General features: G+C 39.6%; 1 protein-coding gene across 3 annotated transcripts in view; it reads right to left on the reverse strand.

Moving 5' to 3' along the window:
* The window catches only part of KMT2E (lysine methyltransferase 2E (inactive)), a 120,056-nt gene continuing 94,517 nt past the window's right edge, over positions 1 to 25,539 (reverse strand). For 2 of the 3 annotated variants that reach the window (XM_077835665.1, XM_077835674.1), the window contains exons 17-25: positions 25,008 to 25,262; positions 24,623 to 24,767; positions 23,336 to 23,589; positions 21,102 to 21,158; positions 17,839 to 18,405; positions 11,816 to 12,114; positions 4,029 to 4,117; positions 3,580 to 3,671; positions 1 to 2,274 (exon numbers count right to left, since the gene is read on the reverse strand). In XM_077835665.1, coding sequence (XP_077691791.1) covers positions 757 to 2,274; positions 3,580 to 3,671; positions 4,029 to 4,117; positions 11,816 to 12,114; positions 17,839 to 18,405; positions 21,102 to 21,158; positions 23,336 to 23,589; positions 24,623 to 24,767; positions 25,008 to 25,262 — 3,276 coding nt within the window. In that variant the 3' untranslated portion in view covers positions 1 to 756. Of the gene's footprint in view, positions 2,275 to 3,579; positions 3,672 to 3,829; positions 3,926 to 4,028; positions 4,118 to 11,815; positions 12,115 to 17,838; positions 18,406 to 21,101; positions 21,159 to 23,335; positions 23,590 to 24,622; positions 24,768 to 25,007; positions 25,263 to 25,539 lie in introns of all 3 variants that reach the window. The other variant, XM_077835683.1, reaches the window with a different exon arrangement.

Consider the following 25,539-nt stretch of genomic DNA (forward strand, 5'->3'; position numbering starts at 1 on the left):
TTAAAACTGACATAATTGTGATTTATTAACATGAATTAAAATGCCCAGCCAGTGCTGCAATGTGACAGTATATTAAAAAATTAAAGATCATATACTGTACTACTTCCACAAAGATCACACATTTTTGCAAAAGAGACTTGTCATTATGTACAGTACTATATCAAATGAAAGAAGCCTTAAGCAATTTTACACGCAAAAAGAAACAGTATTTACAGCAGTTGTCAGAGATATTAGAAACAATCTATACATTAAATTACATTTCTGTAAATAACTGATGAAACAAAAGTCATGTCCACGCCAAACTATAAAAATCTGTATTGCATTGTTTTCTAGCTATATGCACACAAAGAACTGTTGACAGAAGAAAATGAAAAACCTATTCGTGCCATCTCTTATCAGTGTACTTATTTAATTACATATGTATAAAAAGTAATATAGAAAACATTCACTAAATGAATTTAACTGCAACAATAAAATTTAAAGATTATGCAGCATCAAATCTACTGCCAGAAAAAACTGCTGGAATGTTCACTTACAAAATAAAAAGAAATACCTAATACTGGCTGAACAGCACATTTTCAGGAATTTTAAAAAAGCAAAAAAATGGAAAGAATACAATGAAAGAGCACTGGTGTTTGCTTTTATACAAAGTATCATGTACAAGCTTTAAAAAGTACCTTGAACAGGTACATATGAAATATACACAGTTTATCTTACAGAAACATTTTTAAAATGTTTAGGAGCAAGGGTCCCATTTTAATGCCACCCTGAACCATGGTAATTATTTTGAAAAGTTGGTGGCACCTGTGCTCTGTGAATAGGAATTTGTCCAGGCACTGGAGATGCCTGCTGAGGTCCTTGCACACCATGAGGAAGGGTTACAGAGCCAGGATGAGGACAGAACCCTGAAGCTGTAGGTGTTGGAATACTGTTTGGTCCTTGAGGTTGGATATGAGGACCTTGACCTGGTAGTGGACAGTGAGGTCCTGTTCCAGCAGGCTGATGTTGAGGTCCAGGTCCCAACGTGGTATGATGTGGGGCTTGTGATGAATAGGAAGATACATTTGAATGAGCACTTGAAGGAAAATGTGGGGGTCCTTGATGTGATGGATGGTGTATCCCTTGTGCTGATGCTGGGTGATGCCCAGAGCCTAAAACATTGGAAGGTGGAGGTGGTGGGGGTGGAGGAGCTGAATTTACTACATGCTGGTGTTGTGCTTGCAGACCTTGATGTCCTGTTGTGGAATGAGGAGGTTGATGGTGGGGCAGAGGACCTGGGGGTGGAGGTGGTGGTGGCAAATGGTGACTAGCAGCTTGAGAATGAATGTGTGATCCAGGGGCTACTGCCACGGCATGAACTGGACCTACTACGTGTGCTACAGAATGCTGCTGATGGGAACTTTGCTGCTGTACAAGATGAGGTCCTGGAGCAGGTGGTGGTGGAGGAGGAGGAGGTACAGCAGATGCTGAAGCCTGATGATGAATACTGGGGCTCTGAGATGGCAAAAAATGCCCTGCAGTTACATGGTGTCCTGGAACTGCTTGCTGGCCCGTAGTGCCAGGAAGTGCTTGATTTGGTCCAGAAGAGAAAACAGTTTGTTGGGGTATGCTACCCTTTAACTGACTATAACTCTGAAAGTTTCCAGAGGGCTGCTGGTTTTGATAGTAAGTAGAAGAAGAAGGGGGTGGGGGAGGAGGTGGGGGCGGTGCACTGCTGTTCAAATTTTGTTGGTTAAACTGACTATAAGTTGCTGAAGATTGTCCTGAAGGTGCCTGGGTGAACAACTGTCCACTAGCTTGCTGCTGACTACCAGGCTGAAGGTTCTGTACTGCTGGATAAAAACTTCGGTGTGTTTCTCTCTGAGGTGTTCCAACTTGAGGTGACTGTGGATGATGAGGTCTGTACGGAGATCCTAACTGCTGTGAGTGAGGCTTTGGTGAAAGATAACCATGCTGTACAGGTGCGTGAGGAGTTGATGACTTTGGAGGATTTTCTACATGAGGTGAAGGGGGACAGTGCAGTTTCAAAGGTGCAGAAGGCAGCTTTTGTGAATGGGAAAGTTGCTCTGTTGAACTACGCAAATGCGACTGAGATGGGTGAGTTTTTGAAAGTACTTGGACATTATTTGTCAGTTGTTTTTGTTGCAGCTCAGATTTTGGATGATTCGCATTCTCAGCCTCTGGAGCATTAACTGCAGTTTCCCAGTGAGAATCTGGTTTTGTGGGTGTTCTCCCAATTGATTGCGCTGAAACTACAGGACCAGGTGAAGAAGGCTAGATAGATGAAGAGAAACAACAAAGTCAGTGTAACTTTACCCCAAAATGTTTTAAAGTATATATATATAAAAACCAGTTTCTTAAAAATAACTTTCACCCAGTAAGTGTTTTAGAAATCAAAAAGAGTTTGTTTTCCTTGGCAGGTGCACAGGATGTTCATTATTTGAAGAAAAAGAAAAAGAAAACGATAGATACAGGTGGAAGGCTAAGCTTCCTTAATGGTAGCATTATCCTCATGATACAGTGTTACCAAAATGCACTGAAACTTCTTATCTATACAGCATACAAAGCATCCCAGGTTTTAAAAAAAACAACACTGGAGAAGACGTCACTACTTGAAATATCTTACAATCTATGTTATTTATAAAAGCCCTGGACTGCTGATACTAAGGGATTTATTTCAAGTTCTATACAAAATAATTTACAGGTTTCACATCAAACTTCAAATCTTAAAACTGGGATAATGTGAACAAACTGACTGAACATTACAACCTGAATTCCTCCATTTAATATTATGCCAGTAGCTACCACGCAATTTTCTTCCTATCAGTGTTTATTACCCTCTCTGTTAAAAAACTGACACTTTATTTTCAATATGAATTTAAGCACAAAGATTAGAGTTCAGATTCCTTGTAAAATTATATCTATTTGGTTTTTAAAATGAAAATGCAAAACCACTGAAACAATTTGTCTCCCCCAAAAAATCACTGCAATTGTGACTTTGGTCACTACCATTCAACATTACACATACCAAATTTTAATTGAACTGAGATAGCCAAAATATTCCATATTTGAATGAGCCTATGATCTATGAGGATTGAATAGATTTTATCTGTTCATATTCCAGAGAATTAGGATAAAAAACAGATTAATCAGTCTGGTTATTCTTTGGAATTATCAGAAAATCTTGATAAACAATACCACTTGTACTATGCTAAGGTATATGATCTTAAATGTGCTTGTTGGTGTTGGCAAGTCCTTTGCAATTGAGAATCCCTATCATGAATGAAAGCAATGGTAACTTTTTACTTGGATTAGATGAAAAATGTCTTATGTGGCATATTACATGGTTGAGACTTGGCTAGAGTTATTGCTGCTCATATTCAACACAGATGCATAACAGGTAAAAGAAAAAAGATCTTGACAACTACCTAAGTGAAAAGCACTTCAAACAATCAAGAAAGACATTCCCAAATGTACTGCATATCTATACGTACTAATCTAATCAAACTACACATTAGTGCTGGGTGCATCTTATCTACGCATGTGCGCACACACACACACACACTCACTCTCTATTACCTTGCTTGCTTTTGAAGGACTCTTGCAAGTCTTTTGAGAAGTATCTGGGGATGGACATTCAGCTGTGGACTCTGGATTTTCAGGATCAGGGTCTACAAACAAAATCACAGTAAAATGTAGAAATTTGATAAACAAGACTTTTGTAAACACTACTGAACAGTTTATGTTCAACTCCAGAGAACTATTTTTCAAGTTTTAAGTGATATGATTCAACACTGCAAGCATGATACGAGGTCATCTGCTTACTGACCTTCCATTAGTTCAGTGAAATAAAGGACCTTAAGTTGCAACTGAGGAATGATATTTGAATGAGATGGTGAGTATGAACTACAAGGTGATTCTCGTCCTACAGATGAAGCAGATCTGAACATAATATTAAAATGGCTAAGAGCTATTATGTGGATTAGTTCAATGAATCCATTTTCTGGACTGATAGTAAGCCAACTTACCACTGTCCTTGTCTTTCCTATGATCACTGAGAAGTAAAGCTCTTTGATAACTTCGCTCCCTCACTTGTTCCACTGAAGTTGAAGCAGTCCTTTAAAAAACAAACAAAATATTCTTTACATTAAAGAGATCTAATTCTACATTTCACATGTCAGGATGTATATAATTTAAACTCAAACATAGGGTGAGAGAGCAGCTGTTTGGGCAAGAATACTGTGTAGCATACTCACTTGTTCTTGTATAGACAGTATACACAAAAGACAAAGAATGTTCCTATCGACAAACATGTAATCAGTTAATTAGGCTGTTCATTTTAATAGATTCTCACTTCAAATATGGAATAAGTTCAACAATTTCTGCAACATGTTCATCTGAACAGAAAAGGAAGTTAGCACTAACAGAATTCCTGTTAATATGAAGAGATTAGAGATCAGGATCTTTTTTCTTACTGTAGAAACTACATGGATGAGAAAGGGAAGGATGCTTTGTCACTGAGATAAATTGGGCACCCAACGTTGGTGGACATTTCTGAAAATTTAGGCCTCGTTCTCTGTCATTCAGTTTATCCATTGGTAAAATAGAGAAGATAATATCACACAGGGTGATGTAATGACTAGTTCATTGTCATTTGTAAAGCAGTTCTGGAAGGTGCTACATGAGCACAGGTTTTTTTGGGCAGAGTCCAAGCCATATTAGCTAGAGTTGAGAGCAGTGCCACGCATTGGTAGGGGAAATGGACAACACTGGAACTCTTCCTCTGCATTCTAAAATGTTTTGATTAGTTATCAGTGAATCTACAGGATTACTCTACAGTGGCCTTGTTGGCTTCTGAAAAACATTTGGTTTCTTAAGTCTTGTAAGGAGGTGAGTCAATCATTAAGTAAACTTACCACATGAAAGGGCCTAAGTGTATTTAATGGATCATATATATAATCAATTTATATTGATTATGCATTTGCTCATATGTATTACTAACGAGTATGTGACATATATGTACTATATATATGTCTCACATACTAGTTAGTAATACATATGAGCAAATGTATAATCAATATAAATTTATACATAGTTTAGTATGGTTCATCAAACTTTTGAATAATCATTTTCTGGGAAGGAGTGCAAAACAACATTTTTGGCTCATTAAGTATCCCTAATTTCTTTTCTTGAAACGTCCCTGATATTTGAGTGCAGAACAAGGATGAATTAACAATGAGGGGTCACAATGTCCCCACCAAATATAATCAGGATAAACCAAGAAAGTCCTTGTCAAATATTTAAGATTGATAGTATTGATTAAGTGTATTGTGGAATCTTACATTTGGTCATAAATATTGTTAATCATTATTATGTAATGAATCAAAGAGGGGTGTTGTTAGACAGCAGGGTGTCATCCTGGGCATAGAAGGGTGTACGCAGACTTAAGACTATACACAAACAAAGGCAAAAACTTGTCTGTATATACTCAGCAAGATCATTGACCAAACATACCTCAACTGATCACTAGGGTGTTGGCACTTTGTACCTATTCTGAAATAAACCTGTTCCTTGGATCTGAACTCTGGAGTCAGCCGTGTTTTTTTCTGCCTTGCTAGGTTTGTATGGTAACCTGTAGGCCTGGTTGGTAGTCCTGAAAATATCCTTAAAGGTCTCTAATAATGCTTAATGGGGAAAAAATTAAGCAGCATCCAGTGTTCAGACTAGTACTTCTTTCTATCCTGTTTTCTCTTCCCCCCCATCACTCTTTATTTCTGCAGCCCAGCATCTCCCACAGTTCTGGATGTCTGGGCTGCTCTTCTATCTCTGCAGCTCTTGGAAGTGGATTCGTGTTTTAGCACCACATGATCTGGTAACACTCCCTCTGTTCCTGCTTGCTGCCAGACTCTGCCTCAACAGCAGCAGACAATAGCACTTTCTTTTACTCCCACTCATTCTATTTTAACTTTTCTGTCCAGTTTTTTTAAGGCAGTGGAGGCAGTGTTCTCCCTCCTGGTCATTCTTCCTTCTGCTCCCTGGGGCAGTTAACCCTCCCTGAGCCTCCACTACAGTCTCAGCAGCCAAGAAAGCACTCGGTCAAATCCAAGTAGTGCTCTATATGTAAGGTAGGCTTCTCAGGTGGATGGTGAGTTGCACCCAGACTTCTGTCCGTAACTGCGTTAGGTCCCAGAGCTACAAGTTGGACAGGCAAGTGAGGTCCTTTACCGAGCAAGGCAGCTGCAACTCCAACAGGGAAACAATGGACCAGGAACCCCAGCGCAGAGCAGGAAGAAGCTCCAAAAGCAAAGAACTCTGCCCATTCAACTCAGGGGATCATGCAGAACACTCCTTCCCGAGCCAAAAATCCACAAGAAAGCACGAAACAAGAAAGCACAAAAAATCCACAAGATAAAAGTTCTTTGCCTCCTCCTCCTTCCCCTCTGAGGAAGGTGCGCTATCTGAATCTGAAACCTGAGCAGACTCCTGAGCATAAACCTCACCTCTCAAAATCCTCCCAAGGCTTCAACAGCTCTTCACTCCTCCTTCAAGGAAGTGATGAAGAATTAATGGAACAAGCATGTTAAAAAGAGTAACCTCAGGCTCTATAATGTTCAAGAACCAAAGGGCTCTACTGCTGTGTTACCAAAGGATGATGCACTATAGCATCCTCCCTGGTGGGGGAATTCTATCCTAAGGAATCCATGGATAGAAAGATGGGCTTTGAAGCCTTTTCTGTCACCGAGTGTCCCTGGCAGCTACCTAATTTGCAACATCATCTCCTTCCTGGCTGAAAGATCTCAAAGCCCTTAAGGACAGAGATCACCCTGAGTTTGGCTCCAATTTAAAGAGTCTCCCAAGCAAAAGCATTTATAGCTGATGCCTCAGTGGATTCAATAAGGTTCTCAGCCTAAGCCATGGCTTCCAGCTCATTAGCCAGGTGCCACCTATGGCTCTGACCAGGGTGGATAAAAATTAGTGATTTTTTAAAATTTATTTAAATAATACGTTTTTCTTTTTAAAAATAAACCTGTTTTAAATGAAATATGAATTTAAAACAAAATATGTTAAGGCCTAAACTTATTATAATCTCTTAAAACATTTAAATAAAAATATACTGACTCCATGAGGCTATCAAAAACTTTGACTTAACTTTTTTCTATATAAAGAATGAATCTGGGGTGAAGTCTGACTTTTGAGGTCAAGCTTTATAAATATGGCATAAAAGGCCATGACCTGCATTAAGGGCTTGACTCTTGGGGGGACCCAGAGGCTGTGCTACTAGGTGCAAGAGACTAGCAAAGTCATCACAGGCTTTGGGACCCGACCTCTGACTCCCAGACACACCATCATGTATTTCATCAGAATCATCCACTGAGCTCACCTGAATGGTTTCATATTCCTATTTTATAGCTTCTTTACCTGAGCTCAGATAAGCTTAGTTCTCAAATTATGAATATTTAGGATTCCATACATTATGGAAACTTACTCTCCAGCTCATGGAAAAACAATGAAGTTGATGTACCCAAACCATTTAAAGGTGTTTTGTTTAATAAAAATAAATTTGATATATTATTTTGTGTGTTTAATTAAATTCCAGTTACAATCCTAATACAGCTTGACACTAAGAGCAAAAAGTTAATTATCCAGTAAATAACCAGTATCATTCACCATTTTCTAACATACTAAAATGTACAACTAATCAGAATCTGAAAATATTGTTCTACCGCATCCATTCTTCAGCCACTCACCCAGTTCAATGACTACGTAAAACAATCTGATCCAGAACAAACTAACTATCTCATCTGCATATGGTAGCAACAGAAAGTGTTCCCACACAAGAAGGGTGCTCTTGGTTCTTACTCCATCTTTGTCATTATACAGAAGTGCAAGGGGGTGGAATCAGAGCTATTCTCCATTTCAAAAGGCTCAAAACAAGTGGATAAGAAAATAAGTTTTGGATGGAGACCCTATCCCTGTCCTAGGGGGAATTCTTAACTTCAGTAGATCTAGCAGAAGCATATCCCCACATAAAGCGTCACTGCAGTCTTCTGAGGTTTGTCTGTGGCAGGAAACATCACTGGTACCGAACGCTCCCATTGGGCCTGTTCTCGGACCCCAGGGTTTTTACAAAAATGGTGGTGGTGATAATAGTGAGACTAAGGTTGACGGGAACTCCCCTTTTCCCCCTTCCTGGATGACATCCTGACCAGAACTCCAGTGCAGTAAGCAGTGCACAGGGCCACATCCCAGACAATGAATCTCCTTAAGGCCCATAGCTTCATCATCAGGGCCAAGAAAAGATATCTGGTTCCATCCAGGAATTAATTTTCTTGCTCTAGAGTTGCAGATACTATGTTTTCAACTCCTAGGACTCCAGGTGTCCTGGATAGGGATCACTCCATGGTCACAATCATGCATCAGAAGTCTTCATACTAAAAGGTGTAGGACCACTCTACAGAACACGAGAGATCATGTACACGTTCTAACACAGGTGATCAACTCCTTACAATGGTGGTCAGCCCAAAGCAATGTCTGCAAAGGTATGGCCATCTGCCTTCCAGATCCTTTAGTCCTTGCAGTTGAGATCACTCTGGAGGATTGGGGAGCTCACTTAGAGACCCAGACACCCCAGGGAACCTGAAGCAAGGAAGAAATGGCTCATAGCATAAACCTAGAGCTGAGAGCAGTCAAGCTAGCTCTGCTACAGTTCCTGCTCAACCTAAGGGTGAACCACATCCTGGTTCAATCAGACAACACTACTATAATCACATATTTAAACAACCACAAGGGAACTATAAATGGAAGCAAAGGAAATAATGAGACAGGTGGAACAGTTCCTCCTTTCTCTCAGAGCACTCCACATTAAAGGGGACCTGAACCAGCAGGCAGACTGGGTCAGCAGGTGCAGGGTCAACAACTCCGACTGGTGTCTGAATCAGGAGGTTTTCAATCTCATTGGTCAGATGTTCAGCCCCTCTTCAACCGAGCTGTTCATGGATCATACAAACACAAAGAGGCCAAAATACTTCACAATGGAGGCAGACCCCAGATCCATGGGGGCAGATGCCTTATCGCACAGCTAGCTGTAGGGCCTACTCTATGCATTTCCACCCTTTCCACTACTGTGGAGGGTGGTCCAGAAAAGAAAATGAGAACAGTGATAATACTGATAATTCCTTTTTGGCCAAGGAGACGTGGGTTCTCAGACCTGATACAGCTGACACTGGAGCCCCCACTCCAGCTTCTGCAGAGATTGGACATCTTCTCACAAGGTTCCCTTCCTCATCTGGACCCAAAACAGCTTCAGCTAACAGCCTGGGTACTGAGAGCTCTGTCCTCCGGTCATTAAGACATTGCTTCATCTAGAAGAGTAGATATGCTAAAAGTGTACTTCTCTATCTTGTCCAGATTCAACAAAAGCCAAAACCACAGTGCAAAATCCCAGAACTCCAGGAATTCTGACTAGTCAGGATTTCCTCTAAGAAGCCATAGACCAAGGCCTTCAGCCCAGTACCACTGTGCCTCAGGTGTCTGCTCTTAGTAGTGTGCTATTTGCAGAAGCCTCAGACTCTCTGGCAGATTGAGCAGTCCGGTTCGCCAGACTGTGCTCAGGCCACTTTTTTAAAAATGGGACCTTTCGCAAGTTCTGAGTCCCCTGACAAGCCATCTTTTTGAGTGTTTGATGTTAGAGACGGCCTTTTATCTATCTATTGCAACTTGTTTCTTAGTAGTTGTCACAACCACCAGGAGACTGTCGGAGCTGCCAGCCTTATCTATACAGGAGCCTTACTGCATGGTACATGAGGACAAGGTGATGTTCAGGACACCAGAATCCCTTCTTCTCGTAAGTAAATTCCTCCTTCCATGCTTCCCAAGAGGTTACACTTTCTTCGTTCTGCCCAAAACCACAAGATCCAAATGAAAAGATGTAGCACACCTTAGATGTCAGAAGAGTGTTGAAAATCTCTCAAGCACACAGACTCCACACGAAGATCAGGCTCCCTTACTTGTGCCCTTCCACCGAAAATGCCAGGGACTCAGCGCTTCTAAGTCCTTCATCATGAGGTGGCTTAAACTATGTATTGTGGAAGCCTACAAATCATCATTGGTTCCTGTGTCAGAAGGAATAATGGCACGCTCCATGAGAGCCTTAGCAACCTCATGATTGGAACAAGTGAACATGTCCACTGGAAATCAGTGAAACAGCCACACGGTCTATAGCTAGTACCTTCATTAAGCAAGCCTTACAAGGTGGACCAACTATTTTCTGCAGAGGCCTCCTTTGGCAGGAAGGTGCTCCATGCAGTGGCTCAGAAATCAAGAGACTTTTGAGTGACCTCACAAAAAGGATGGTACTTCTTTCCTACCAAACCCTTTTTTTCATAACCCTCCCTACTTCTGTTCATTGCTTGCTATTTCAGTGGGAGATGCTGGGCTACAGAATGGAAGATTTCTTACCAATAATTTCCTTTCTGCTATCAGCAGCTCCCATTATTTTACCCACCCTGGATGGTTCAGTAGTCAAGGGTCAGATATTAAGTGGAATGGTTACCATATGACCATCTTCCTTGGTCTAATGTACATATTTATTTCGTTATCTCTGGAATATTTATTAATGATGTTATGTAAGTTTTATAGTTTGGGAATACCTCATCTGGCAGCAAGCAGGAGCAGAGGGGGCAGGGCCAGACCAGAGGGTGCCAAAATATCGATCCGCCTCCCTGAGCTGTAGAGAGAGGAGAGCACCCCAGAATTGTGGGACTAGCAGAAAGGAAATTATTGGTAAGGAATTTTCCATTCCCCCTGTATCTTGCTGGTTGATTGCTTTATCTTTGCTGTTTTTCAGGTGCCTCCCTTTACATCCTAATACACTAATTTCTGCATGATCCCCCACTGCAAAGTTAATTTTTTTTAAGTACTCCATTAAAAACCTGCCTAAAGTTTTGTGAAGTCCAACTGTGAGAATTCTGCTGCTCAAAAGGGGCAGCTCTTCCTGCTCAGCTTCTCAGCCCATGGTGAGCTGAATCTTTGGGGGAACTTCTCTACAGTAGGGAAATGTGACGAAAATTCTCCATTGTTGCTAATACCAGATCACCTTTACCTGTGCTAGCAACATTGGGAACCCTAATGTAGATGGGATGCTGTTCTTTCCAAAAAGTGTAGTTAAAAAATACTCTATTTTATGTGGAAAGTTACAATCTTGACCTTTCCTCCTGCCATCCTATCTAGGCTTTTATAATCCACAGAAACAAGAAATATTGATTTGTTTCACCCTGGCTAAATAGGACTATTTACTAACACACCTCTTCACCATACAGCATTTTAAAATATTTAAGTGCTGAATAATCCACATGCAAACTTTCAGTGACAGGACCGAGAGCGTATACATATTCCAATCACTTCCCTGAGGAATCTATTCTCTGTGATTGTAAGGAAAATGGAACTAAAATATTTGTTCAGTCACTTGAAAGAAAGGCTTCTGGCCAAAACTTATTTTTTATGAAGTAAATGTAGATTAGGTATTCTGTTCAAATGTATAATTTATGTATTTATAAATGGTATCCCATTGCCTTAGCTCCTAAGTCATCCCACCGTAGCACACTGACAAAATAAAAAAAATATCAAAATACAAGTTTGACAAAATTAGATTCTATAAAATACCCCCATATCTGTTAATAAAATAAACTGATGCTATGTAATATTTCCTAGACACTCTACAAATTTAGAGTGAAAATGTAGCAGATTGCTTCTCCAATTGTCTATTTGGCTATGCAAATACATTTTCTGAACTTGCAACCTGTGCTAAATGGCTTACCATTGAACTTCTGGTTCATTCTTCTCACTGGAAGAAACTTCTTTAGCTGGACAGTTGTTGCCAGCTTCTTCTGGAGTTGTATTATAAACAGTAGCTGGCAATGGTAAAGGTAGGTTAGCAGTGTTATCAGTTTGCTCCCCGTTTTCACCACTGTTATACCCATCATTAGCACCATTGTTACTGCTTATACTTCCTCCACCAGCAGCATGAGGAGATACGGTAACCAGAGAAAAGCTCTCGGTCTTGGAACCACTTTTTCTAGCTTCTCGTTGTCTCTTTCGGTATTCTAATAAAGACACCTATGGAAAAAAAATAAGAGGAAAAGTTTACTCATTTTTCTTTACACACAGTTAACTTCTGATTGCTGATAAAATTAAATTGAAATAAAAATCTACAGAGCAGTTCTCTTTAAATAACTTCAAATGGATATACCACTTAAATTGTCTCTAAAATATAAGAGGAGGTAAGTTAGTAGGGCTAATGATACTCTTTTCTGGAGATTTACAAAATGATTTACTTTGGTATCTGGTGAATAGAAACAGGAGTACAGGCAGAAGAAGCATGTATTTCTTACCTAGGAAAAGGCGGAGAATGGATCTGGGGCAGTGAGTGTGAGAAGGTCCCACTATGCAGAAGCTGCACTGTTGGGGACTGCATTGTAAATATTGGGACTTCAAGCTACCATATGATAGTGGTGGCCATTTTAAACTATTTTATTTTTCTGGTTTTACGCCAATGCATTTGCATTTAAAACAAAACAGAACAGTAGGCTGATGGTTTGTTCTGATATACGGAAAGATTTGCAACATCCGTATTTGATTTCCATAACTTTTTCTTTTAAATAATGACAATCTGAATTATTTCCAATTCATGCATTTTTGTTTTCAATTAACCCTTTATTATATAAATAGTATATAATAATAAAGTAGAGATTCAGCATAAACAACATTATTTGTCAAAACTGGTTTCATTTCATTACTGAAGAACACAATGTACATTATATTTCTTAATGTTAAAGGTTTTATATATATTTGTAACTTTCGGAAGTCTCCTTAAAATATAAATTTTTAAACAGGCTGTGTTTTCTATGCTTCCTTCTATCCAGGAGGAAAATCTGTGCAAAGCTGCTCTCAGTGTACACCTTTGGGTTTGAAACAAAAAGCTGAAATACTGATATTCAGGCCTGGACAGTATTTTTATTCATTAAGAAATCAGCCTTCTGTGCAAGTTAGATTTAACCCCTTTATGCTTTCATGTCTATTACTGGCAACCTGTGCTGAGCCTTATCTTCATAAACCCCAAACCCAGGGAACAGAAGTGCCACAACAGAAAATGCATGAGATACTGGGGCAAATTCTCAGCTGCTATAAATTGGCATAGTGCCATTGAAAAAAAAAAATTACTGAAGCTACACAGATTTACAACTGTTGAGATTCTGACCAACTGCATATACACACACACACACACCCCCAATGGCCAAGATTTTTTAAAAAATAGAAGCTTAAAATTAGTACCCTGAATCCATTTTTGGGCACAACTGATTTTAAAAAATGTTGATACCAACAGCTCCCACTTAAGTCATTATGAGAAAGGAGGAAGCGGTTGAACTATGAACATCTCCATTAAGTCTAACAAATAGAATTAGGGCTTGTCTACATATAGAGCACTGCAGTGGTGCAGCTCCACTGCGTCTGGTGAAGACGCTCTATGCCAATGGGAGAGCGTTCTCCCATCAGCATAATAAAACCACCTCCGCAAGTGGCAGCAGCTATGTTGGCAGCAGAAGCTCTTCCACTGACATAGCTCTGTCCATACTGGTGCTTATGTTGGTGTAACTTATGTTGCTTGGTGAGCAACATACACTGTAGGGTAGACATAGCCTAAGTGTTGCCTTATCCTTCATGTATTTACTGTTTTGTAAATTAAGAGAAATGGTGGGAAATTAGAAAAGACTGTGACCAGTGATATGATAAGGGACCCATCCAAGGGAATTCAGGTCACTTTATTTTGAAAAAGATGGATAGCCTCAGCATTTAGTTGACTTGCAAACTGTTCCAATGGTGAGGGCCTCATACTTTTCCTATTAGAAAGGATATGAAGACTGAAGATGCATTCTACCTGGGGAAGGAGTGAGACAGGGCAAGATTAAATGCCTTGTCTTGCCCTGTCTCACTCCCTCCCCAACCCCCCCACTCATATAAAATAAGTAAATGGAATTCAGATACTCATTTTGCTTAAAGCAGTCCTTTAAACAGACATGGTTCAACTTTTGAAGAAGCTAATTATGCAGTAGAGGAGCTTGAGATCAACAACGTTCTCTGCATGATAACAAAAGGAATGGTCTCTATCTAGGGTGACCAGATAGCAACAGTGAAAAAACGGGATGGGGGTGGAAGGGGGAGAGGTGCCTATATAAGTAAAAGTCCCCAAAAATGGGACTGTCCCTTTAAAAACGGGACATCTGTTCACCCTCTCTCTATCCATAACTGAGCTTAGTATTTTCTCCCCATATGGCACAATTCCACCACAGCCAGAGGGTTCCTGTAGGTAGTGCACCAGTGATCTTCCCCAAAGTTGATTTGCTTTCCAAAGTAATTTTTCACTGTCTCTCATTTTCATACTTCATTTAACAATATTTGATTCTTCAGTCGAGATCCCAGTTCCTTGATGTAAGAGCAGTATAACTTGTGCCAGAACAAGAACAGTTCTTGAGGGTATACTCCATATTCTTCATCAGGAAGAAAAGGTCAGAAATGCATTATGTTCTAGAGCTGATGGAATCACAACATGTGCAAGAAAACTGCTTTTCTGGACAGAGACCCTATGCTTACCATTCATTGTAATGTCGCAGCATCTGTATTACCATAGTATATGAGTGTCTCAGTCTTTACCATCTTCTCCTCACAGCACTCCTGTGTGTTAGGGAAATCACATCCCCATTTATCAGATTGGGAACTGAAGCACAGACTACGTGAGTTGCCCACAGTCATACAGGAAGTCTGCGGTGGAGCATGGAATTGAAGTGTGGCCTTGTGAATCCCACTCTCGCACCCGAACTACTGAATCCTCCATATGTCTAACAAAAGTGTAATTTCATATATCAGTCCAGAATGTGGTAGCTGTTTCTTCATGTTCACCTACGGTCACAAACACTATCAATACACGGCCTCTTGGTCTTCTATCTGCATCAGAGCTTTCGCAAACATTCTCTTAATGATAGTAGCCAGTCTCAAGGGCCCCCGAGCATACATGTACTTTTGCCTAGGTAATATGTTAATCCAGACTATGTTCAGCAAAGCAGTTCTCTACTCTGAAGATGCTCGTGAATTTAGAGATCTGAGAGCTTGTCTAAGCATGAAACTTATTATAGAATAAGATACGGTTTTAATTTAAAGCAGAATAGTTGTTCTGAAATAATTCCACATGTGGACACTTATTTTGGAATAAGTGTCTACATACGGAATTACTCCAGAATAACTCATATGTGGACAAACCCTGATCTGAGATGCACATATAACAACTTGGGAGGAGAGAGATATATACCAGTAAGGAAAGACTTATCAAGATCTCCCTCTATATATACACATCATTATTAGGCTCTGTTTCCATTATTTGGAACTGACTGTTTTGTTTAGGTGTAGTCTCATCTACACATGAGGAAGATTCAGAGATTACTGCCTAAGGAATACAAGCATATCCCAATCTGTGAACAGTAAGGCGTGGATTCCGTAATCCCATCAGTTCTGATGTCAAAGGTGCAGCCTGACCAGTCATCCTCTCTAGAGAAGCGTCCTCAAAATTCATGGAAGTCTTCTGGTCTGAGAGTTCTCTTTCAACTGGTGTTGAAGTTGAAATTAAGCATACATTTTTCTAGATTTGAGGCCCTTTCTCTTGACCTTTCAAAAGGAAGCCTTGAACTCCCATGTTGTGATACAATTGACTAACACGACAGCAGTATTGTAGATAGATGAGAAGCTCCGTCATCCATGTAGAAGTCATTTCCTGGATTGGCCAGAATCTCACCTAACCTCTATACTCCATGTAAGCAATCAATAACTCAGGTAGGTATTAGAGAAACTGTACATTTGGAATACTCATTTGCAGTTCAAAGGTATAGCTAAATATTGCATTTGGCAATGTGTTGAAGGCCAAAGCTTTCACAACAAAATGCACTGTATCCACAGAAACAATGGCCATTAAAGATGATACCAGACAAACATCTAAGGATTTTCATGTTCTAGACTGGTGCAATCTGTGGTCTGGAGGTCATTGTACTATATCATGAAGTACGCCTGGATAAAACCACTGTAAACTGGCTGCTTTAAGATTTGACATCTTGTCTTAGTTTCTTTAAATTTTCCTTTGGGAAGAAGTTCCCCTATGGAGGGGATAAACCGTATCTTTTGCTGATGCCACCTCAGTATGTACTATCCTTGGGTTCCTGCATTTGATAAAATTTTGGAGTCTGCACAATGAGCCTCTTGCCCATGTCTGGAAACTCCTAGGCTGCCACAATAATACTGAACAAGTACACACCTATAACTAATTTGATCTTAGAAGTAAGGGACTTAACTTGATCCCTATCTGTATGCTTCTACAAAATGGTCTTAGATGCCTCGATTCCAGTTTGGTAATTACTTTTCTCCTCATGGTTTCAAATTTATTGGACAGGAAAAGATTCTCCTACAATTTTCTCTCAGGATGCTCTTCCTCAGTTTCTACGAATTCCTCTCTTTTTTGATACAAAAGGAGGAATAAAGAAATCTGATGTTTCTTTGATTTCTTGTTGTGCTCTTTGGACTTTTTAGCCCTCCTTTGATTTCTTAGCTTTGGTGGGAGAGAGAGGAGGTTTGCAATTTTGTCTGCTTTTCTTGGAAATTTCTCTTGTGTGAAACTACATTTTTTCTCTCATCAGGAGATGAGTAACTGGTATGGTAGACATAAACCCTACACTGCAGTACTTTTGAGAACATTTCTCATCAGTGAGAGGAGGGGGTAGGAAATTATAACTTTTAAAGTATGCTGAACACTGATTTTAGGACTGTGGATGGAGTAGAGAAATCCCTTTGTTGCCTAGGTGGCTATGCCTGGATTTAAAGACAATGAGGCTCACTTAAGCATCAGATGAGGATGAATGGCAGAGTAGTTGCAGGAGTTTATAGCTGTTTGGCTTCAGCTGAGATCAGGTTCCTTTCCTCCTCCTTCAAGGTGCCTTGGAAGGAAAAAGGGCTGCAGTGACATGACTGGGAACAACCATGTCTATGAGTGTCAGAACAACACAGCTCGCCTTCAGTATCTAGCTGTGGATGTATCTCTCAATGTGAGCACAGCCTGGACTTGAATTTCCTTTTCCTGAGCTGATCGGCCATGTTGGAGGGGGTAAAAAAAAGAGAAAAAGGGGGGGAAAACCCTGTTCATTACTGCAACAAGAAGTTTGAAAAAAGGAAGAGGAAATCTAGAAGTGCTAATGACTATGGGGGCAGAACTTCTGGCAAGTTGCCAGGTGAGAGACACCCTCATCCCCAGTGTTCCTGTTCCCCATTCTGTAAGGAGAGAGAACGGGTACCACTCAACATAGTAACATCTACTGAAGGCATTATGCAGGAGATTTTAGTGCTGGTAATGGCTGACAGTTACAAATGGGCCTATAGCCATACATACCCTAAATGTACTGTAACTGTTTCATTTAAATATTCTTTATACTTCAATCTTTTTTAATAAACTAGTACTATGAGTTTCTTTGTTTGCAGCATATGATTTTTAAGCTGACAGAATCCCTTCAACTATAGTATTGTGATATTTTGGGATAGAAGCAGGTATATTGATTTTCAGGTATGAAAATTAGAGGTTCCTTTTTAAAAAGGTAATCTGTTAATCGTACAATGAATGTAATATCTGCATTGTAATACCTGTAAAAACTGATCAATAATTTGTTTTTATTAATGTGGTTATTTATTCTCATAACAGTTATGCATGTACTGGACTATATAAAATAAATCATGAATGATGCTTAAAGTTGTAACCTTTTTCTTTTGTGGAGGATTCTGGGGTGTGCAATTTCCATCCATCAAGATGTCGTTATTGACAGTCCTTCCAAAGCCAGATGCAATTCCATCTTCTGACGTACAAAAAACAGATGCTTCCATAAACATGCCTCTTGCATCATCTTGAATCAGGCACTTTGACTCACTTATTCTGAATCCACCTCCTACTTCCAATTGATGTGAAGGTGTCAAGTCCCTCAAATTAGAATTCATTGAAAAATTTACACCTGTCCTGTCTGGGCTTTTTACCCATGTAGAATAAATTGTACCCCGACCACACTGAGCAGTTTCTAGTTGGCTGTTAGAATCAGTCCTATCATGTGAGGGGGCTTCCAAGTTTTTATGCAGTGTACTTTGCTCAATTACTTCGAGTCCCAGCTGAAGGTCTGATACAGATTCCTTTTCTCCAGTGCACTGCCTGGTGACATCGGTCCTATTCCTTGGACTAGAATATCCAATAGTCTTTATTTCTTGCAGGCCCATTTCTGTCAGACTGGAATTTCTGAAAGAATTTAGTGCTAGAATTGTGGATGATCTGTCATATCCCTGCATGGAGAGGGAAAAAAAAAGGCATATAGCAGATATTATTTTTTCACAATATAACTTTTCTTCTTATACTACTACATGTAATATAATTGAGACTTCACTGGTGACTGCATCCTTAAAGCAGAATTAAATCCCTTTTAGTTATGGGAACAAATTATTTTAATCAGAATTAGACCACTTGCAGAGAGCACATTTAAGAGCCACGTTCAAAATGATGTTTGTGTTTGTTTTTGTTTTTTTTAATGCCTTCCTTGCCGCCACCTTAACACATGAACATTTAAGGAGAGAAAAACAATCTCATGGACAGGCCAGTTTAAAAAAAATAAACATTTCTCATGTTTCTACTTTTGCTACATATGTTGATAGATATAACATTTTAATCAAATGAAGATTTCTGAATTTGTCTGCAATATCAAAATACTGGTGTTAAATTTTAGATGTCAGCTCTTATGATACAAAGAAATCTCAACAGAAGCAGGGTTCCTGGTCCTAAAGAGCTTAAATGACATATGGCAGGCTCCTTTCCAAATAGTGCGTCACCTAACAAGGCCCAGAGGGTTCCCTACTACTAGGCCTGCCGACAGAGAGGCGGGGTCAATTGCGCAGGGGCCCCGGTAATTTAAAGGGGCTCAAGCAGATGGGATAGATATGTATTTTTTAAATAAAAATTAAGATTAAAAAAAAATCCAATTTCCTGCTGCTGCTACTCTATACAGAGCACCATCCCTCACTGTGACAGTAACAGTTTGCCAAAACGCTGCTGCACCTGCTCGTCTGGCAGAATGTCAGCAACAGCAGCCTGGGAACCGTGGAGCTTGCTGCCTCCTCTGGCTGGTCGGGAACTGCTGTGCCTGCCATGCTGGCTCTCTGGCTACAGGGCAACTCTGAAGAGGAACAAGGTCCCTCTGAGCTACCAGATTTCCTCCCCCAAGACTACAGGACTACAGCTCCTTGCCAAACACAAGCCAGCCAGTTCAGCCACCCAATTGAGCCATCCTAAGTTTCCCCCTTCGCTGCAACTAGCTGCTATCACGAGCACAGGATGAGGGGCCACCTCTCCCACTCAGCCAAGGAACGAGGTGCAGGTTTTCCCTCGGCCTTGCCTCCTCGGAGATCTCCTGGTAGATTTGGTACATCATGCCTGCTGTCTCCTCATTGCTCTGGGTGATGATGTCGCACAGCACCAAAACGCAAGTACTGTATTGTATATTTTAACTTTGTTGGTCATATTCAGTTACATCTTGTATATCAGTTTTTTCTTTGTCTTTTACACATGAATCACATGAAAGCTTATGCTCAAATAAATTGGTTAGTCTCTAAGGTGCCACAAGTACTCTTGTTCTTTTTGCAGATACAGACTAACACAGCTGCTACTCTGAAACTTGTAATGAGGTGTTTAATTAGCCTACTTGATACTTCAGGTGTTTTTTTACTTTGTGCGTCTTTAAATGTTTTATATATTACTTAATATAATTCCATAATGTATTTATTTAATTGAAATATATAATTCAAAACAACAAATTCTACAGCTTATATTTAGGCTCACAATTTGTTTAATACTGATGCTGTAACTGGAAAAAAAAGTTCAAGCAACGGTACAACTTACTTATAGAGGTTCTAATGTGTTACAAATAGGATAAAAAGTAGTGTCATAAATCTCAGCCATCCCTTTCTAGGGAGGCCACTCACTGTTCTGCTCCGGGGCCTGAAATTGCTATCGGCAGGCCTACCTACTACCACTGACATTTTAAATGTTTTCAGGAGAGAAATGCCATTCTAGGCATCATAGAAGGCTAGTAATTTAAATCTTAAATCAGACACAATACCACCTTATGTAAAATATAGCTACATAATTAAAATTATACAAGCCCTGTGTCTAAAAATAACCAGTTATAAGTATGAAGTATTTATTTAAATGAGCTTTACAGTTCATATATTCAACTGACATGAAAATTTGACAACCATGTTCATTCTAACCTACTGATGTACTTAACAACAACAACAACATGTATCAGTGAATATTTTTTTCCACACATTCAGAGGTACATTTTAAGTCATTTTTAAGACTCCCATTAGAATATACAAGGTAAATTTCTCAAGAACTGCCTTTAGCTGAATGTGTAAGACATAATAGTATTAGAAGTATGTATAAATAACCTTTACTGATCATTTCTAGACATTTCAGTGCTTAGAGTTTTGGAATTTTTTTTAATATTAACACTAATTAAGGATTGATTATTTCACCAATTTTAACTCTTAAATTTTGTTGCTGGTAATCTACAGAATAATGCACTGTTTATGACTGTCTTCTTCTGAAAGAAATTTCATTTATGTCTTCTCAAATGTATGGATCATGTTGCCCTCTAGTGCCTGTAGTTACAGAGGATCTAAGCTCTAAGTGGGACAAAGAAAGGAACAGCAAATGGAAGGGAAGTGGGAGAATGTGGAAGGATGGGGAAAGAATTAAGAAGGGGGAGCAGATAACAAGAAAGGGATAAATAAAGAGAAAAACTGGGAATGTGCAGTGCAGAAGTCGACAACCTGAGCTTGAAGAAAAATTACTTGCCACATTTTCACCAGTTGACTGATTTCTGGTTTGTTTACTATTAGTCTTGCAAAACAAGAGATTTTTCTGCTAATGAAGATGTACAGATGAATCAGCAGACTTTTCTACAGTTTCTCACAAAGATTCTTACCTCTTGACTGTAAGCTCGCCTCTTAATTTCTGGGGAACTGTCAGGTGAGGAAATATTCTGCACAAATAAGAAAATTAGTAAGATTCAAGTTCAATCTTAACATAGGGTGACAAAGAAATATGAGAAATAAGAATGAAACAACTTAAGTTTCCATTCTTCAAATTTGTGTAAGAAGTGGTTTTGTTTCAATTTAATGGCATAAAAGTAACTGTTCCGTAACTGTTGTTGACAATAACCACAACATACGAAAGTTACCAGGCTATTAATTATATATTACAATGCAACATATAGAAAAGCACATCTCTGCTTCAATACTGTTGACCCTTCATTCTTTTCAGATTTTGAAAGTAAACTAATAATATCCAGATCTTGTTGATAACTGTACAATTTTTAGGTCCAGATTTTGCAATAAGATTTGTGCAAGTGGATGTGCCCAGAGAAGTAAATGGGGCTCAATACAAGCATAAGAATTCACCTAGATGGTTCCGATTGTTGAACCAGGGCCTTTAACAGTAACTTACAGTGTAGTCCTAAAAAGAAAAGGAGTACTTGTGGCACCTTAGAGACTAACCAATTTATTTGAGCATAAGCTTTCGTGAGCTACAGTGAGCTGTAGCTCACGAAAGCTTATCATAGAATCATAGAATATCAGGGTTGGAAGGGACCCCTGAAGGTCATCTAGTCCAACCCCCTGCTCGAAGCAGGACCAATTCCCAGTTAAATCATCCCAGCCAGGGCTTTGTCAAGCCTGACCTTAAAAACTTCCAAGGAAGGAGATTCCACCACCTCCCTAGGCAACGCATTCCAGTGTTTCACCACCCTCTTAGTGAAAAAGCTTTTCCTAATATCCAATCTAAACCTCCCCCACTGCAACTTGAGGCCATTACTCCTCGTTCTGTCATCTGCTACCATTGAGAACAGTCTAGAGCCATCCTCTTTGGAACCCCCTTTCAGGTAGTTGAAAGCAGCTATCAAATCCCCCCTCATTCTTCTCTTCTGCAGGCTAAACAATCCCAGCTCCCTCAGCCTCTCCTCATAAGTCATGTGTTCTAGACCCCTAATCATTTTTGTTGCCCTTCGCTGGACTCTCTCCAATTTATCCACATCCTTCTTGTAGTGTGGTGCCCAAAACTGGACACAGTACTCCAGATGAGGCCTCACCAATGTCGAATAGAGGGGGACGATCACGTCCCTCGATCTGCTCGCTATGCCCCTACTTATACATCCCAAAATGCCATTGGCCTTCTTGGCAACAAGGGCACACTGCTACTCATATCCAGCTTCTCGTCCACTGTCACCCCTAGGTCCTTTTCCGCAGAACTGCTGCCTAGCCATTCGGTCCCTAGTCTGTAGCGGTGCATTGGATTCTTCCGTCCTAAGTGCAGGACCCTGCACTTATCCTTATTGAACCTCATCAGATTTCTTTTGGCCCAATCCTCCAATTTGTCTAGGTCCTTCTGTATCCTATCCCTCCCCTCCAGCGTATCTACCACTCCTCCCAGTTTAGTATCGTCCGCAAATTTGCTGAGAGTGCAATCCACACCATCCTCCAGATCATTTATGAAGATATTGAACAAAACCGGCCCCAGGACCGACCCCTGGGGCACTCCACTTGACACCGGCTGCCAACTAGACATGGAGCCATTGATCACTACCCGTTGAGCCCGACAATCTAGCCAGCTTTTATTTTATTATGCTCAAATAAATTGGTTAGTCTCTAAGGTGCCACAAGTACTCCTTTTCTTTTTGCGAATACAGACTAACACGGCTGTTACTCTGCAAAGTGTAGTCCTAATGAGCAATTTGGGGTTTAACTACATGGCACTGGTAAAACATGCCAGAGGGGTGTGATTTATAAAGGTCCTATAAAGATAATATGTTGCATTCTAACTGCCCCTTGTAGACCCTGCTGGCACACTCTAAAAATCCAAACTAGGTACCTTTTAGAGCATGCCAGCAGGAACTACATGGGGCAGTCAGAGCACAACATGTTAGAGCACTTTACAAAATCATACCCCTCTGGTGTTGTTCCATGTAAACAAGACCTTATGTTCCACGAACAGAAACCAAGTCTGATAATCTTGGTGCTTAAAGCAACTGGCTAAAGAGTTTTAAGTGCAAAACAAGACAGTAATATATCTATATATATATAGATATCAGAAAATGTCTTATTTAAAAGATGGGGGGGGGGGGGAGAAGGGGAGTACATATTCATGTTCATCTGAAAATCTTACCTCAAAGTGCATGGCATTTCCATGTATACATGGAGTCACAGGGGTAACTGGTGAATATATGGGTTTGTAACCATTCCTACAAGTTTCATCTTCTGCTTTTATCCTAGGAGGAGTAGCAAACAATGACGGGTCTGTGGCAGTGGTATCAGCATGAGTTGGCGTGGCATATGGAGAAGGAGTAGGTGTGGAGGTTTCTGAATAAGCAGAATCCAGTAACTGATAGAGTCTTCGTTTTTTTAGTGGTGTTGTTAGATCTATACGTTAAATAGAAAGAAGAGACTAGGAAACAATATTTTGCTGATCTGATAGTCATTCCTCCTCATTTTGTAAAGACTTGGGCATGAAATAAAGTTATAAATACAACACATTAAATCAGTCAGGCAGTCAAATTAAAGAAATGCCTCTCTCATGAAAAAAGTGTTAAACATGAAAAGTCAACTATAATCTTAACAAATTACTGAAGGCAGCAGACTTTAAGAACTGAAATTTTCAATATTAACTAAAATGATGGAAAAACATTATAAATTACTAAAGTTACAATAACGCATCAGTTACTACATCATGAACATTAAAACTATCAACATGTTTGTAACTTTGGATAGGAGACATTGCACACAGACTTCATATCCCAAGGTTGCTTAGTTTCACCACATTCTCATTAAATAAATAATTTTAAGACTAGGTAATTTTTCTGGGGTTTTTTTTGTGCAAGCAACTCTCCCATTGAAATTAATAGGCATTTTGGATATACAAGGACTGCAGGAATGGGTCTATAACCTGAAAAATAAGTCTGAGCAGATCAATATGAAATACTTCCTCTAAACCAGTGCTACTCAAAGTGGTGGTCCGCAGACCAGTGCCGGTCCGTGAGCCATCAGCTGCCGGTCTGCGGGCACACTGGGAAAAAAAATTGCTGGTCCCCCACATCAGATAGCTTGAGAAGCACTGCTCTAAATCATATTTTCCCTCAGTGAAACCCTTAAAATTCTGAAGAATAAAAGGTATCCATATTTATGTGTAAATTTACACTAGCTGGAGTAATAAACTATAGTACACCACAAATTATTTTCATCCCATATTTCAAGTGTTCTAATATGACAAGAACAAAGAAAAGAGTGCATAATACCCAATATTAAGGAGGGTTTTCCTATACTGTCCACTAGAATATTTGTTGTTTATATGGGGCGTTTATAGTTTGAAAACCATGTTTCCTCAGTAATTTAAAAAATATTAAGCTACTTCAAAAGTTTAAGATGTCTTATAATATTTAGGTGTTAAAAACTTCACCTGGTAAGGAACAGCTGTCATTCAATAATAATGGACTTTTATTTTCACCATTGATCACAGGACTTCTAGATCTTTCTTGAGATGGAGAATTAAATCTGTCCATCATTGTTGAGTTTTCTTCTTCCAAAGCTTGCTTCAACCAACGCTGTCATAAAAAGAAAGACTTTTCAAAAATTAGATGTAATTTCATTTCTAATTGAAACAAGTTCTGAACATGCTACAGACAGTAGAGCAAGTTCTAAACACTGCAAGTTCCAACACAGGATTCATGCTTACAAACAAGAATTGTGATTAAATAAGAGGGAGTTGGGAAAAAAAGAAAACCCACAGAAACAAGCAATTTGCCTTTCGTTTTAAAGCCAAGTTAAGACAAAGGATTCATTACCTTTTTGCAAGAGCCAGTAATGTTTTCCATGGGTTCTTTTCTCCTCCTTTTTTCTGAAAGGAATGGTGAAGTAAAACGAATATAGTGCTTAGGAGTAGAATATACATGTGGACTGTAAGTGAGACCTGGTAAAGAATTCAATTGTGTAGCCAGAACTTCAGGGTCTGTAGTTATACGCAGAGGCCTTTCTGAAAGGCTGTCTATAGGCTTTCCTGTCTTCTCAATCTTCTCACTTAACCATTCACTGACCAAGTGCTAGAAAAAAAGGGGAAAATGTCAGTGCTTATAAAGTTATACATAAGAAATTGCTAAATGCTGCTTACAGAATGGTTTAATATCTCAACCCTTCTGCATTTGGTAAATCATATATGCTTTTTGGCTCATACAATATATTGATATCTAGTTTTCTGGACTGTAAACTCACAAATCTTTAACATCTAAAGTATAGATCAGCTTGCAATTTCTCACTGATAATTTTCTTCACACTCCCTAAAATTCTAGCTAGCTTGTATGTTTCTTACCATCCTTGACA

This window comes from Eretmochelys imbricata, chromosome 1 (genome assembly GCF_965152235.1).
Source record: "Eretmochelys imbricata isolate rEreImb1 chromosome 1, rEreImb1.hap1, whole genome shotgun sequence".
Lineage (NCBI taxonomy): Eukaryota > Metazoa > Chordata > Testudines > Cheloniidae > Eretmochelys > Eretmochelys imbricata.